Source organism: Corvus moneduloides, chromosome 9, assembly GCF_009650955.1.
Source record: "Corvus moneduloides isolate bCorMon1 chromosome 9, bCorMon1.pri, whole genome shotgun sequence".
Classification (NCBI taxonomy): domain Eukaryota; kingdom Metazoa; phylum Chordata; class Aves; order Passeriformes; family Corvidae; genus Corvus; species Corvus moneduloides.
This window is the reverse complement of record NC_045484.1, coordinates 6180869-6192953: the sequence shown is the minus strand read 5'-3', so window position 1 is coordinate 6192953 and position 12085 is coordinate 6180869. Positions and strand designations below refer to the sequence as shown.

The 12085-nt window shown below is 43.5% G+C and overlaps 1 protein-coding gene across 2 annotated transcripts in view; it reads left to right on the top strand.

The window, feature by feature from the left end:
* The window catches only part of KIFAP3 (kinesin associated protein 3), a 66729-nt gene extending 55521 nt beyond the window's left edge, over nucleotides 1–11208 (top strand). For both annotated transcript variants that reach the window (XM_032118100.1, XM_032118099.1), the window contains exon 20: nucleotides 10810–11208. In XM_032118100.1, coding sequence (XP_031973991.1) covers nucleotides 10810–10918 — 109 coding nt within the window. In that variant the 3' untranslated portion in view covers nucleotides 10919–11208. The remainder of the gene's footprint in view (nucleotides 1–10809) is intronic.
* Nucleotides 11209–12085: the final 877 nt, after the last annotated feature.

Here is a 12085-nt window from a genome sequence, read left to right as displayed (position 1 = left end):
CTGGATACTTGGGCCTCTTTCACTTGCAGTCACTTCTTTTACATTTTTTAGTTGCTTTTTATTTTATTATATTCCACCTGCAGTTGGCCTCATTTAACCATTATGGTTTAGGTGGCTATTAAGAATTTTAAAAGAATACCAGAATGCTGTAGCAGTGAGCTCAAGTCCTTTGGAATGTCTTACCAAAAAATCCCCCAAACTTGGGTCTGTCTCTTCTGAAATGTAGCATTAATTAATTCCCACGTTCTGTCTGCTGCTCAGTCCCTCCAGATGTGCTACTAGGAATAGACTGGCTGCCTGGTTACAAGCCATCTGGGCTCTGTAAACTGATTTGCACTTATATTAAACAATAAGTGAACAGAATGCGGAAGAGTTATTAAAGTAAATGTACATTGCTTATAAATCTCAAAGTAAAACATTAAAATGTAGTAAAGGGGAATGGAATGCACAAATGAAGACCTGCTTGTTTTTAATGAGTTTAGCTGTGACCTTCTCGATTTCAACCAAAAGAAAAGAATTTTATTTTTCTCTTTAAAAATAAAAAAAAGAAAAAGAAACTATAAAACTGCTTACAGAAGTATCTGAGACAAAAACAAGGAAATATAATGTTCTAAACTTGACTGGTCCAAACCACTCAAGCTGCTGTGACAGCTCATAAAACTGAGAGTAGTTTTTAACTGGACTCTGTTTTACATTGCCAGAGTGAATTTTCCTTGCAGGAAGTAGCCAGAAGGTTTATTTAGTTTCCAGACTGCTGCTTTGATCTTTCCATTCTGTCACTTCTCAGGTTACATAGCCCTTTTTCACTGCAGTAAATCTGCAACAGTTAATGAGAATAAAATTTCCTCCTTCTCACTGATCACATGCTGTTAAATGCCAAACCACAGCCAGCAGCGTATTTGCAGAATTCGGCTGCACTGTACAAAAACAGCACAATCAGTTTAATCTTGTTGGTTTTGTAATTCATTTTATTGAGCTTTCCTTTTTCAAGTGACCTATTTTATCAAGACAAGTGGTTGCAAGGCCAGATCTGGAAGAAAGATTTAAAACTGTAATAAAGTGAGGGGTGTTTTGTATGCTGGGTTTAAGCATGCTCACAGGATTCAAAATTAAACTTAAAATGAGGAGTTTTAAAAAGGCCCATATATCAGTGGGGTATTTCTTGTGCTTATTATCTGAACTGAACATGTGCTCTGAAAAAGTCTCTAGCATAAAAACTAATATATCAAATTAATTTCTTTGCCAAATACTTAAAATTGTTTTGATTCTAAGATTTTATTCTGATTCTGTGTTTATCAGTGTCAGCCATCCAACTCCAAAGACTGACCCACCCTTTTCCCTCTGTGGAAAACTAAGACGATGTTTTTTGAACTCTGAGATTTAAAAAATAATAAATAAGCTTATGGAGTTTATTTGCCTTCAGGGTTTTGAGCTTTTAAATTTTTTTTTTTCCAATACTCCCGTAGCAGCTTTTTTGGTCTGGAAACATTTGATTTTTCATTTGCTTAATTTAAGTTGAATTTTTAATATAATACTGCTACTCCAAGATACAGATCTCCAAGAACACATTCCTTGTCTGTATTTGTATCTGCCTTGTTTCCCGATATATATAGTGTTATTCCTAAGAAAAAAAAATTGGTAAGAGACACTGAGATTTACTTTCTTCTTGATTTACACTAAAAACGTTGCTGATTTGGGTTAGATCTTGACAAGATTTCACTAGGACCCTGTGCTTATATATAAAAGTGTTTGAAATCAGGACAATCATCTGTGGTGGTAAAAAATATTTAAAGTTTCTTCATCAGTAATAATGCTCCAACTGCATTTGCTGTGTGTGCTCGAGTGAGCACTGCAAATCCCCCAGCAATGTTAACTTTCAGAAAAAAACTGAAAAGCTTTGAAAGCTTTTATTGGCTGCAGCTGGAAGTCAGAGCAGAACAGATTTCTTGCCTTTCCCTCCCTCCTTCCCTCCAGCATCTGGATTTTCATCCACACCGAACTGCCCTGCAGACAGCACGACTGTCACCAGTGGCCTGTAGCTTTGGCTCCTCCAGGCATTGGTGCACAACAGGGAACTTTTGTCCCCATTTGTGTTGAAGCACAGAACTGAGTGGCTGCGCTTGGGCTTGAGGAGTTTGTATAAACATTTAAAGGGAAAATTCTTCAGCTAAGAGCACTTCAGTGCAAGGCACCAAAAAGTTCCATTTTTGTTTCTACTGCTTATCTTTGAGTACATTTTCAGTGGCCTGCCCTGTACTCTAGCACAGGAAGCAAGGAATACTTCCTCTGTAGAAATGGGAAGGCTAGTGGAAGACATGGAGCTGATCCTGATCTTGTCAGTGACGCCAGTCATCTCTGTAAAACTTCAGGATCTTATTTTGCTCAGACAGTCGCCTGAAGCTTCTGTACCCAGCCTAACACTGAGCTTGCTGGAGACAATTAAAAGAGAGGCGTGAAAGCGTCCCAAGCCAGCCCTATTACTAGTTTAGATTAAGGCAACATACTCTTCAGTTTATGGAGTTGACACATACACTTGGGACTGTGCAAGGAGGGAGGGGGAGGAAAGGACATCTTGCTTTTTATTGCCTGTTCCTCGGGGCTTTTTTAATTTGTTTTAGTTCCTTATTAATTCTTAAGAAATGGATGTATCTAATCAGTGGGTTTGGACAGTTGTTGAGCCAAGAGCACAGGAGACATTCCTGTCAGGCTCATAATGGAAAGCCAGAGCTCCTGGTTTCCGTTCCAGCTCTGTCTGTGCACTTGACCTTTTAAGAAATCCTGTAGAGAATCACAGAGAAACTCTCTGTCCGTGTGGCAGAGCTGTGAGCCTGACTGCAGGAATGCTACAGGAGCTCTCCCAATGCCCTTCAAAGAGGCAACATGGCTGCACGAAACAACTGCAGCCTTTGAGCTGCTGTTTTGACCCCTGGTCTGTTGGAGATTAGTTGCTTTTCTAGCAGAGCAGAAATAATCTTTTTTTTCCTAAAGGGTTTTAGAGAATAAGCAAAAGTCTTTTCTGTCTATATGAGTCTACTTTGAGTCTTCTCATTACTGTAGTTTGTAATTTGGCTGTCTTTAATGTCTGGAGTGTTTTCTCTTCCAATACTCTGATGGGAAACTGAGGTCATGGAGAAAAGGAGCAACTTGTCCAGGATCACACAGCAGGTAACTGACAGAGCGAGAAACTGAGGCCAAATCCCAGGCTGTGTTTGTAGAGCAGGGATGGCAGGAGCTACAGCTTTCAAGCAAGGCTTGCACTGCATTTGGCTAAGCAAGGTCATTTGGTTTTGGTTCAGTGCTTTTCTACTATTCAGTTGGGAAATATTTTTTTTTTAATGCTGCCTTCCCTCAGTGAATTTTGGCGTGGTTATTGCTTGGTGCATAGCTGGAGCCTGACACAGAAGACACAGTGCTCATTTCTCCACCATTGTCAGCTTTGCATTTGTTTGTAATTAAATGGGAGAAACAGCAGTATTGTGCTGAGATACAACTGGGCAACAAGTCCAGAAGCAATTGGAAACTTTAAGTCATTAAGTACCCTGAAGAAAGCTGGATCACATGGAAGGAGAGACATGATCATATCCATAAAAGCTGTATTATGATGCACAAGGGAGATAAAGTATTAATGCACAGGTTCATTTAGATATTTTCTGTCTTGTGAACAGATACAGTATTACTGTTTAAGAGACATTAATGTTTAATGCTAATGTAGAGATGGACTTGTTGCTTGATGCAGTGGGCATAGTCAGAGTTCCTGCCACGAAACTCCCCTCCCACTTGAGCTTGAGGAATAGAAATCATGGAGAAAAAAAGCGCGTCACAGATAGGGGAGAAAAACTTGGGGTCATGAGAGGCAGAATTTAAGAGACTTGTGGTTTATAGTTTAACGTCATTACCAGTAGTGGGAGAATCTACAGTTACAAGACATTATATAAAGAAACATTGTTTTTTCCTAAGGCTTCTCAGTTATGGAGTTTCTCCATAACCCATGGTTTGCGCTCTTACTCTGAAGGACAGAAAATTTATGGCCAGTGAAGAAAAACCAGAGGTAACTGGCTTGTAGGAGGAAATGGGATCATCTTCTACATTACTGGACTTGAGGCAAGGAAAAAAGCAGCAGGCCTTGTGTGCCCCTTTCTGATGCCCTTTTACCCTGTCATGGTGGCGTTACGAGAATGAGGTCCCATCCAGTGCTTAGCTGACAGGGACTATCAGGGGAAAGGCCGCAGAGTCCATGGCTTCAGAGGCTCTGAGCCTTGGTTCAAGTGTGATGGTTCCTTGGAACCTGCAAAGGATTAACTAAATGTGTCTTACCTGCAGATAACTTTTGAAGCTGGAGGTCTGTATGTGTTCTGTGGAATTCAGAATCATTTCCCACCTGCCGTGCTTGGATGCACACTGTGCCTTAATCCCTGCTTGTGCAGTGGGTCAAGGCCTGGATGCCCCCAGCTCCCCCTGCCTTTCTGTGCCTGGTCTCTGTGCAGAGGAAACCTGTGGAGGGAGGAAGGGAGGGAGCTGCAGCATTCACCAACCAGTCTGTTAATTGGGCTGGCAGGATTGAGCATCCCTTATGTGATTATACTGCCCTGCACAGCAGCCCTTGTCTCAGACCGGCACTCATCAACACTTCAGACACAAATAAAAACACCCACTGAGATGAGAGAAAAAAGATGGACTTTGCTGCTGGCAAACTTCTGTGTGTCTTGTTGGCAAGTGTTATAATCAGTAAACTGCACCTCATTTGAATAGGTTATAATGCTGTGCTTGTCTTGAGATTAGAGACTGGTGTGCCACTCCTATGGCCCTGGCACCTCCTGAGGGAAAAGTACGGCGTTCAGTATTCATCTGAACGTAATGTGTTTTATCTGTTATACACAGGAACTTGATACAGCGTTGTGGAATATAGCAGTTTATGGCATGAGAGTTTCTAAGGGAATACAGGATAGGAACTGTACTGTCACACATGAGTAGATTCATGGAAGAGAAAATTTAGGACTTCAGTGATGTGTGGCTGAAATTCTCAATGGCTACCTGGGCTGAGATGGGGATGGCTTGGGAGTGAAGACAATGATTTTTAGAAACCATAATAGCCAGTATATAGAGGGAGAAGGTACAGAGGAAACAGTGGGACTGCTATGAACTGTACTGATACCAGGCTTCTGAAAGATGCTCAGAACTCCTCTGGTTCTAACCCCTTTCTCTGATCCTCAGGAGTTTTGTAAAGCTGCAGGTGTGATCAGAGGTGCCATGGGTGTCGACAGAGGCTGCCTGTTTACACCTGCATGTAAACCCTCCTAAGCAGCCCTGGGGCATGTGGAGAACTTTGATGTGATTGCTTCATTAGGACTTGGTAGGGTTGCTGATGAGTTGACAACTTCAAGTAGTGTTTGGTTGGTCTTACCAAGGTCAGAGAATCTACAGAATTAAGATTCTGTAGATTTTTAAAAAATAAAATAGATTTTATTTTTAATAAGATTATAAAACTTGTATCCCCACGGAGTAGCTGAGAGCCTCTGAGACATGAGGACTTGTTGATGCAGAGTAAAGAGGGAAGATTGATGGGGTTTTAGAAAAAGTTTAGAATAAAAAGAATTGGAGACGAAATCTTGGTTCTGGTGGAAGCACTCTGTGTGAAGCTTGCAGTTCATTTTCAGGGGGCAGTAATTCCACGGTGCTTTAATTTTGGGCAGAAATGAGTGAAACTTTGGCGCTAAAGTGTGAGCTCCTAAACTGGTATTTCACCCTCAAAGGTTTTCCTGGGCCACTTTGACCTACACGGGCGGTCACAGTCTTTCACAGCACACACTGGTACAATGTTTGCCATACTGCTTCATGCCTCTGACAGACCTGTTTCCCAGGCAGTGCTTCTTGCTGGGATCACTCCAAGATCCATGGATCCTGCTGGGGGGCCTTTCAGTTGGATTTCAAGTGTTTACTTTTGACCAAGAATCTCACCAGTGATGCTGGACTTGCCTTTCTGAGGCCCTGCTTATGCTGGAGGAATTGGTACCTAGGAATTAGGCTGTGGTTTGAGAGGCCCTGTCAGCAGCAGCACTGGTACCAGTGTGAACACTGGTGTGGACAGGCTCAGGGTGTGTAGCGTCAGGGGAGCTCCCAGAGCTCCGTGGTCACTCTACACCCAGGTGTTAATTACCCAGCCCAGACCATGCTCGCGAGCCTCTCCTGGTACCCTGCACTGGGGAGCAGCACAGACACCTGGGGGGGAACCCCAGCAGAGGATTCCTGATGGAGTGCTTCTTGTTGGAGCCTGCCAAGCCTTCCAGATGTACCACAAAGCCTATCTAGTCCTGGAGGCTCTGGGGGCAGGAAGGAATTCAGGAGGAAAGTATTTTTTGGATGCAGCGGGATGCTGGCTGCCATTTCCTGTTGGGAGAAAGGACACAATTGGTCTTCACATCTTAAATTTTGTCAGGGCACCTAAGATCCTACATGGGCATATTAATTTGGATGCTCTGAATCAGAGCAAGCATCAATAAGCAGGGCTGTTAAGAAATCTCTCCTCACTCATGCACATCAGGAACATTTTCCTCTTCGGCATGTGTTCCTCAGTTCCCTAGCAGTACAAGCAAATTGGAAAGTTCAGCTGTCATTTGGGGAAGGTCATAGATCACACTAGCTGCCTGAGTAATCCAAGAGGTTTTAAGTATCACAGCATTTAGTTTAAAGTGAAATTTGCTCTGACAGGGGCTGGCAGACCAATAGGAAAAAGAAATATTTGTGCTTGGAGAAGTGCATGTGTAGAGACCTCGAGTATAACTGATGGCTGGAAGTGATTTCAGTCTAAAAAAAACAAATCATTAAGAGAGTGCATAGGGGTAAAATACACAGTTCATATTTTAAAGGGTCTCAAAATGAACCAGCAACTGAGGTTAGCAGTACATAGTAATTAGCTGGGCTGTTCACTGTTTAACTCCATGAGCCCCAGGCGTGGAGCTGAGCTTTGCACAAGAGCACAGTTGTGCTGTGCCAGGGTGGTGGCGAGTGCCGCTCTCTGTGCGCACATGCGATTTGTGAGACAGAACTGCCTGCAGTGACTTGCAGATTAAGGCAGCAGCCTGAGCCATTTATCTGAGGGGGTGTTGTGGTACTGTGTGATCCATATCCACTCTACAGCTGTAGGGTTGTATGCACTTTGCTGGGTGTACCCAGTTATATAGGAGTCAGCACTGGGAGGAAAAAATACCAAGTCAGGGATGAGTATTGTTGCCCCAATGGCATAATTATGTGTCACTAACTTTAGAGGAAGACAAACTGGTGCTTGCTCTGCTGAGCACTGAGTTTCCTGGTAGATGCTGTAGCTTAAGGCCAACAACACATTTTTCCTAGGAGCAAGCCTTGAAGTTGATTGCTGGTATAAATCTGAGCACACATGGCACAAATCATGATCTCAGGCCAGTTGTTATCCAACAAGTGTTTACAGCCGCAGAACTACCATCTCTGCTGGCTCTCCCCTTCTGCTGTTCTTGGCAGAAGGGGCAAGGATTCATCAGGACTTGTTTTTAAACCCGTCTTCACCTCGGTGGGTTATGCCCTTGGCCTGGCAGCCTCTGGAGCAAGCCAGACTCCGGTCTCCAGGCGCGTGTTGGCTGTGTGGTTGTCCTACCCCTCCGTCACCTCCTGGGCTCAAGACCCTTCCCTTCAACTCCGACAGGCTCCGTACTGCAGGCTGCCAGTGCAAACAATCCAACAGGCAAAGCTGGTATGCTTCAAGAGCACTAATGTGTAAAAATGAAGCCAATTTTTTTCAAACATGGTCAAGATTTTATTTACTTCAGGGAAATATTTAGATAGGAGAGAGCAGTGATTTGATCAAGGTGTTTTAATGTGATTTTCTGGGTTTTTTTGGTTTTTTGTTGGTTTGGTTTTTTTTTTTTTTTTTTTTTTTGACTGTCCAAAGCAGTTACCAGCTGATCCATCTCTTCCAGTTTTCTTCAGGACACTAACATATGTCTGAACCATTTGGAAATAACTGATATTTCTCAAAGTTTAAACTCTAGGGATCTTTACCTAATTACTTACACATTTATTAAAAAAAATTTTTAAAAGCTGATTTGTTGAGAATGTAATTGAAACCATATTTTCCCTGCTCTCGTTATCAATTTAAATACATTTAGAAGTTCTTTGAATAAGGATTACTGAGTTGGAAGTGGCTGGAAGAGCTCAGCCTGCACGGATAGAGGCTCATTGCCACCGCGTGGCTCAGGGTGTTATTACACCTCACCCCAAAAAGCCAGTGGCGATGTAGCTTGGGGTGTATAAAGGAGTTCAGGAGAGGTTTCAGGCTCCTGTTTTTGTTGCGTCCCTCTTTGCCACAGTAAACCTGAGGATGGCACTACTGTGAGCCAAGGCATGGCTGCTATGAGCTTGACTTGCAGTCAGCAGCCCCGGGCCCCCTCAGCCTCCTCACTCACCTAAATATCATTCCAGAATGAGCTTTTCAGTGGCTTGCAGAAATGCAGAAATCTTCTGTTCTACCACACTTGTATTAAAAACAACTTATCCACAACTAACATTGTTATAGTCACAGAAAACATAATGGAAAGATAAACCCAGAAAAGCGTTTTCTGTTAAAATAGCTCTTCATTTTAAATCAGCTGTGGATATTTAAGGATCTTTGGAAGAAAGCAATAAAATTCCTGAGTTTAAAGGTAGCCTTAAAGGGTCCTGCTTCTCCCCAGTATAACGTGTGTGGTATCACTGGGAATTTGTAGAAGCACAACAGAACCAGACTCTGCACTTCCAATTCCCACTATGCCTTCTTTTAGTACATTATTGGCTCCTGGCACTGGCAGTACTGAAAGAACCCTGAAGGAATTGGCATTGGTTTATAGTAGTTTGTTAATTGGTTTGTTTTCTGAACTGCCAAACAGACTGGTCAGCTTCATGCTTGTCCTTGTTGGCTTGTTCACAAGAGCTTTGGGCCTGATACTGAGACACTGCAGCCAAAGGCAGCTTGGGTGAGATCTGTCTGTCAATCCTTTTGCACGCTGCAAATCAGTGACAGAAGAGAGGCAGGGACTGGCTAAGGTGAGTGCTTGGTTTGGGGTTTCTGGAGATGAGAGATAAACACAAAGTAACAGGATTTCTCTTAATCCCTTCTTTCAGGAGTCTTTCAAGGCTTCAGGCCTGATAATGAGAAAGCTGTTGTTTGCCAGGTACAAAGGAGGCATCTGGAGAAGGTGCCTCAGAGGTCATCAGCTCATTTCCTAATGGGCTTGAAAAAGGGTAATAGGACTTCAGAGTGGATACAGGAAGGAATGGGCCGCCAGAGGCAGGTGTGGAGCCAGAGGAATGTGTTCACAGAGCTTCGCACCACTGCAGCATACACCAGGGCCACTCTGCTTCTCTCTGCTGTGCTGAAGGGCGAATCAGCCTGTAAGGTCTGATGGCTCTGTGCGGGAGTCAGGAGATGGGTGTTGCCAATTCAGATACACACAGGCAGATGTGGAAATGCAAAGCACTTTCAGGAAACAGCATTTCTCAAGATACAGCCAGGTAAAACAGTGATTTTTTTCTCTGCAGCTTGGCTATTAATTGTGTCCCTTCCCTCTCAGAGGACAAATCTCAGCCTCAGACCTTCCACCTTCACCTGACTATCAGGATATCTCATGAGTGAACTAGTTTTCTGAGAAACCGGGCACTAGGGATCCTTTTCTAGGACCTCACTGAGATACAATCCAAGGAAAATGCCTTTGTGAGGACAGAGTGATGGACATGTCCCCCCCTATGCAGCTAAGCCCATTCAGTCCAACCAATTGAGCAGTGCCAGCTTCTTGCTGAGCCAGGGCCCAGGGCCCACCCATTGTACATCTTCTGGAGGGGTCGTTCTTTCCCTGCCTTGACTGTTGCATAACCCATGTTCCATATGGATAATTGGCAGTAATGAGGTTCAGCTTTTCCCCACTCCAAAAGCACTTTGGTTCTTTGTGTTTTGACAGTCTTCAGAGAGGAAATTCAGCTCCTTTCAATGCATCTTTAGTCAGACAATAAATCAGGATCCTTTTCCATTTGTCCCTCTACTGAAGCGGAAGCTAAGAATTGACATAGCCATGAAAAGGCAGTAATCCAGTGTCTTAGGCAATGCTCATTTTTCCTCTACCTCCTGCGTGAGTTATTGTTGAGCATGAAGTATCTGCCACTCTTCCCTATGCAGTTTTTGTGTTTTAGTATCTAACTCATTGTTGTGGGACTTTTTAGGTGTAAAAGATGCTGTTTTACATGAAAAATTAATTATCCTGTCTCATTAGTACATAGCCTTTCAGTATGTGATTAATTCCTTCTGCCATTTGGCTGCCAGTCTTGTATCCCACCAGAAATACCATCTTTTAGTGAACTGTGTTGCTGTGCTAGATATTCTCACTTTTAGCTGGTGTTCTCCATGCACCTCAGAAATGAACTGAAGGCAGGGAATGAGACTGTTCAGATGTGCTGTGTAGAGCAGGATTACAACAGACTTAGGCAGAAGCCTGAAGGACATGGTAACTTTAATGTACAGAGGGAGACACTGAGTCACGAAAGTGCTTGGGCAGTAAATCCATGAAAGGAGGAAAGAGAAGACTTTTGTCTCTTCTGGGGTTCTTCTTGGGACTGAGAGCTTTTCCCTGATAGAAGTTGCACTGATTTCTCTGCAGTGTTTCTTTTCCCACCAGGGAAGCGGTGTCCAGAAGGGGAACACGGCTTGCAAAGTTGCCTCACAAAACCGTCTCTGTGGCAGGAGCTGGAGACACCAGCACTGGTGTGCCTTCCCTACCATACAAACCCCTTCAGTTTCTCCTTGTTTTTTTGTAGCATTGGAGTGGATGGATTTGGTCAGACCCCAGGGGTTCCTGGGCGCCCGGCAACTGCGTACGGCTACCGGCCAGATGAGCCATACTACTACAGCTATGGAGCGCGGTGAGCCTGGCCAGCAGCACCTGTCCCCTGGTAATGCATGACTGTACCACGACGGCTCTAGCACTGTGTATCCTTTGGCATGTGTAGCTCCACATAAACTTAACCTTTCTGGGTCCAGTGTGTTAGTGACAGTGTTTACTCTTTGGTTGCTCTTTGTTATTATTTTTGTACAGTAACTGTGACTTGAAAGCAGGAATTGGAAACTACTGGACTGGAAAGTGTCACATTATGTATATTAAGCTACTAATTTAATTTCTATTAAAAATAAAAACCTGTGTGGTCAGCAGTGGTGAATGTGTTTCTAACCAATGTTTCATGTGTTTTACAAGGCACTTAAGAAGAGTGTTCCATGTGCAGTTTGTTTAACATGGACTGTTTCCCTCTCACACTTCAGTCACAGGAACACCATTAAGCCCCAGCATCTCCTTGGCACTGCCCTGACACATAGTTTGGACCAAAGTCCAGTCCTGGGTCTGAACACTTTAATAATGGAAAGATGGCACAGATTCACTCCCCTGGAGCTTCAGACATTTACAGTCTATTTTAAATGCTTGAAAACACTTAAAATTAGAAACTACAAAACAGATTATCTTTACCCTAGTATTTAAACAGAGTTCTGTGGGCTGAGAGAAGACAGCCACATCCATCCTGAGGGCCAGCAAGAGAAAGAAACACTGTACCTTGGTTCAGAATCCAGAGGCAGAGCCTTTACCCCAGCCTCCATATCTGGAAATGCAAATCCATCCTGTCCTGCTCATTTCTGGGGTTTAAGCTGGATCTAAGCACGGATCACTGAGCAGCAGAGACAAGCCAGGACCCCTTCATGCTGGAGTCCCAGTGTAGTGATTGTTTTATGCCATGTTTTGAAACACAACCTGCAAACGGAATTCAGGCTAAAGCTGTTCTTCAGCTGTGCATGCCCACTGTAAGACACAGAAGAAAGGGATGAAAATGCCCTCTCTGCCACAGCTACCAAGGCAGCAGTTCAAATTTTCACTTTTTAAAGGAAAAGTTACTTCTACTTCATTCTTTTTCTTTCGTTAATGCCTGTTGATTTGCAGATTTGTTCTTCTCCTTCTTCCTCCCTCATTTATGGCTGAAACAGAAAGCTGACTTGCATCAGGGGCTGATCCTACTAAACCAGTAATTCCATAAGACTGGGGTCTGTGCT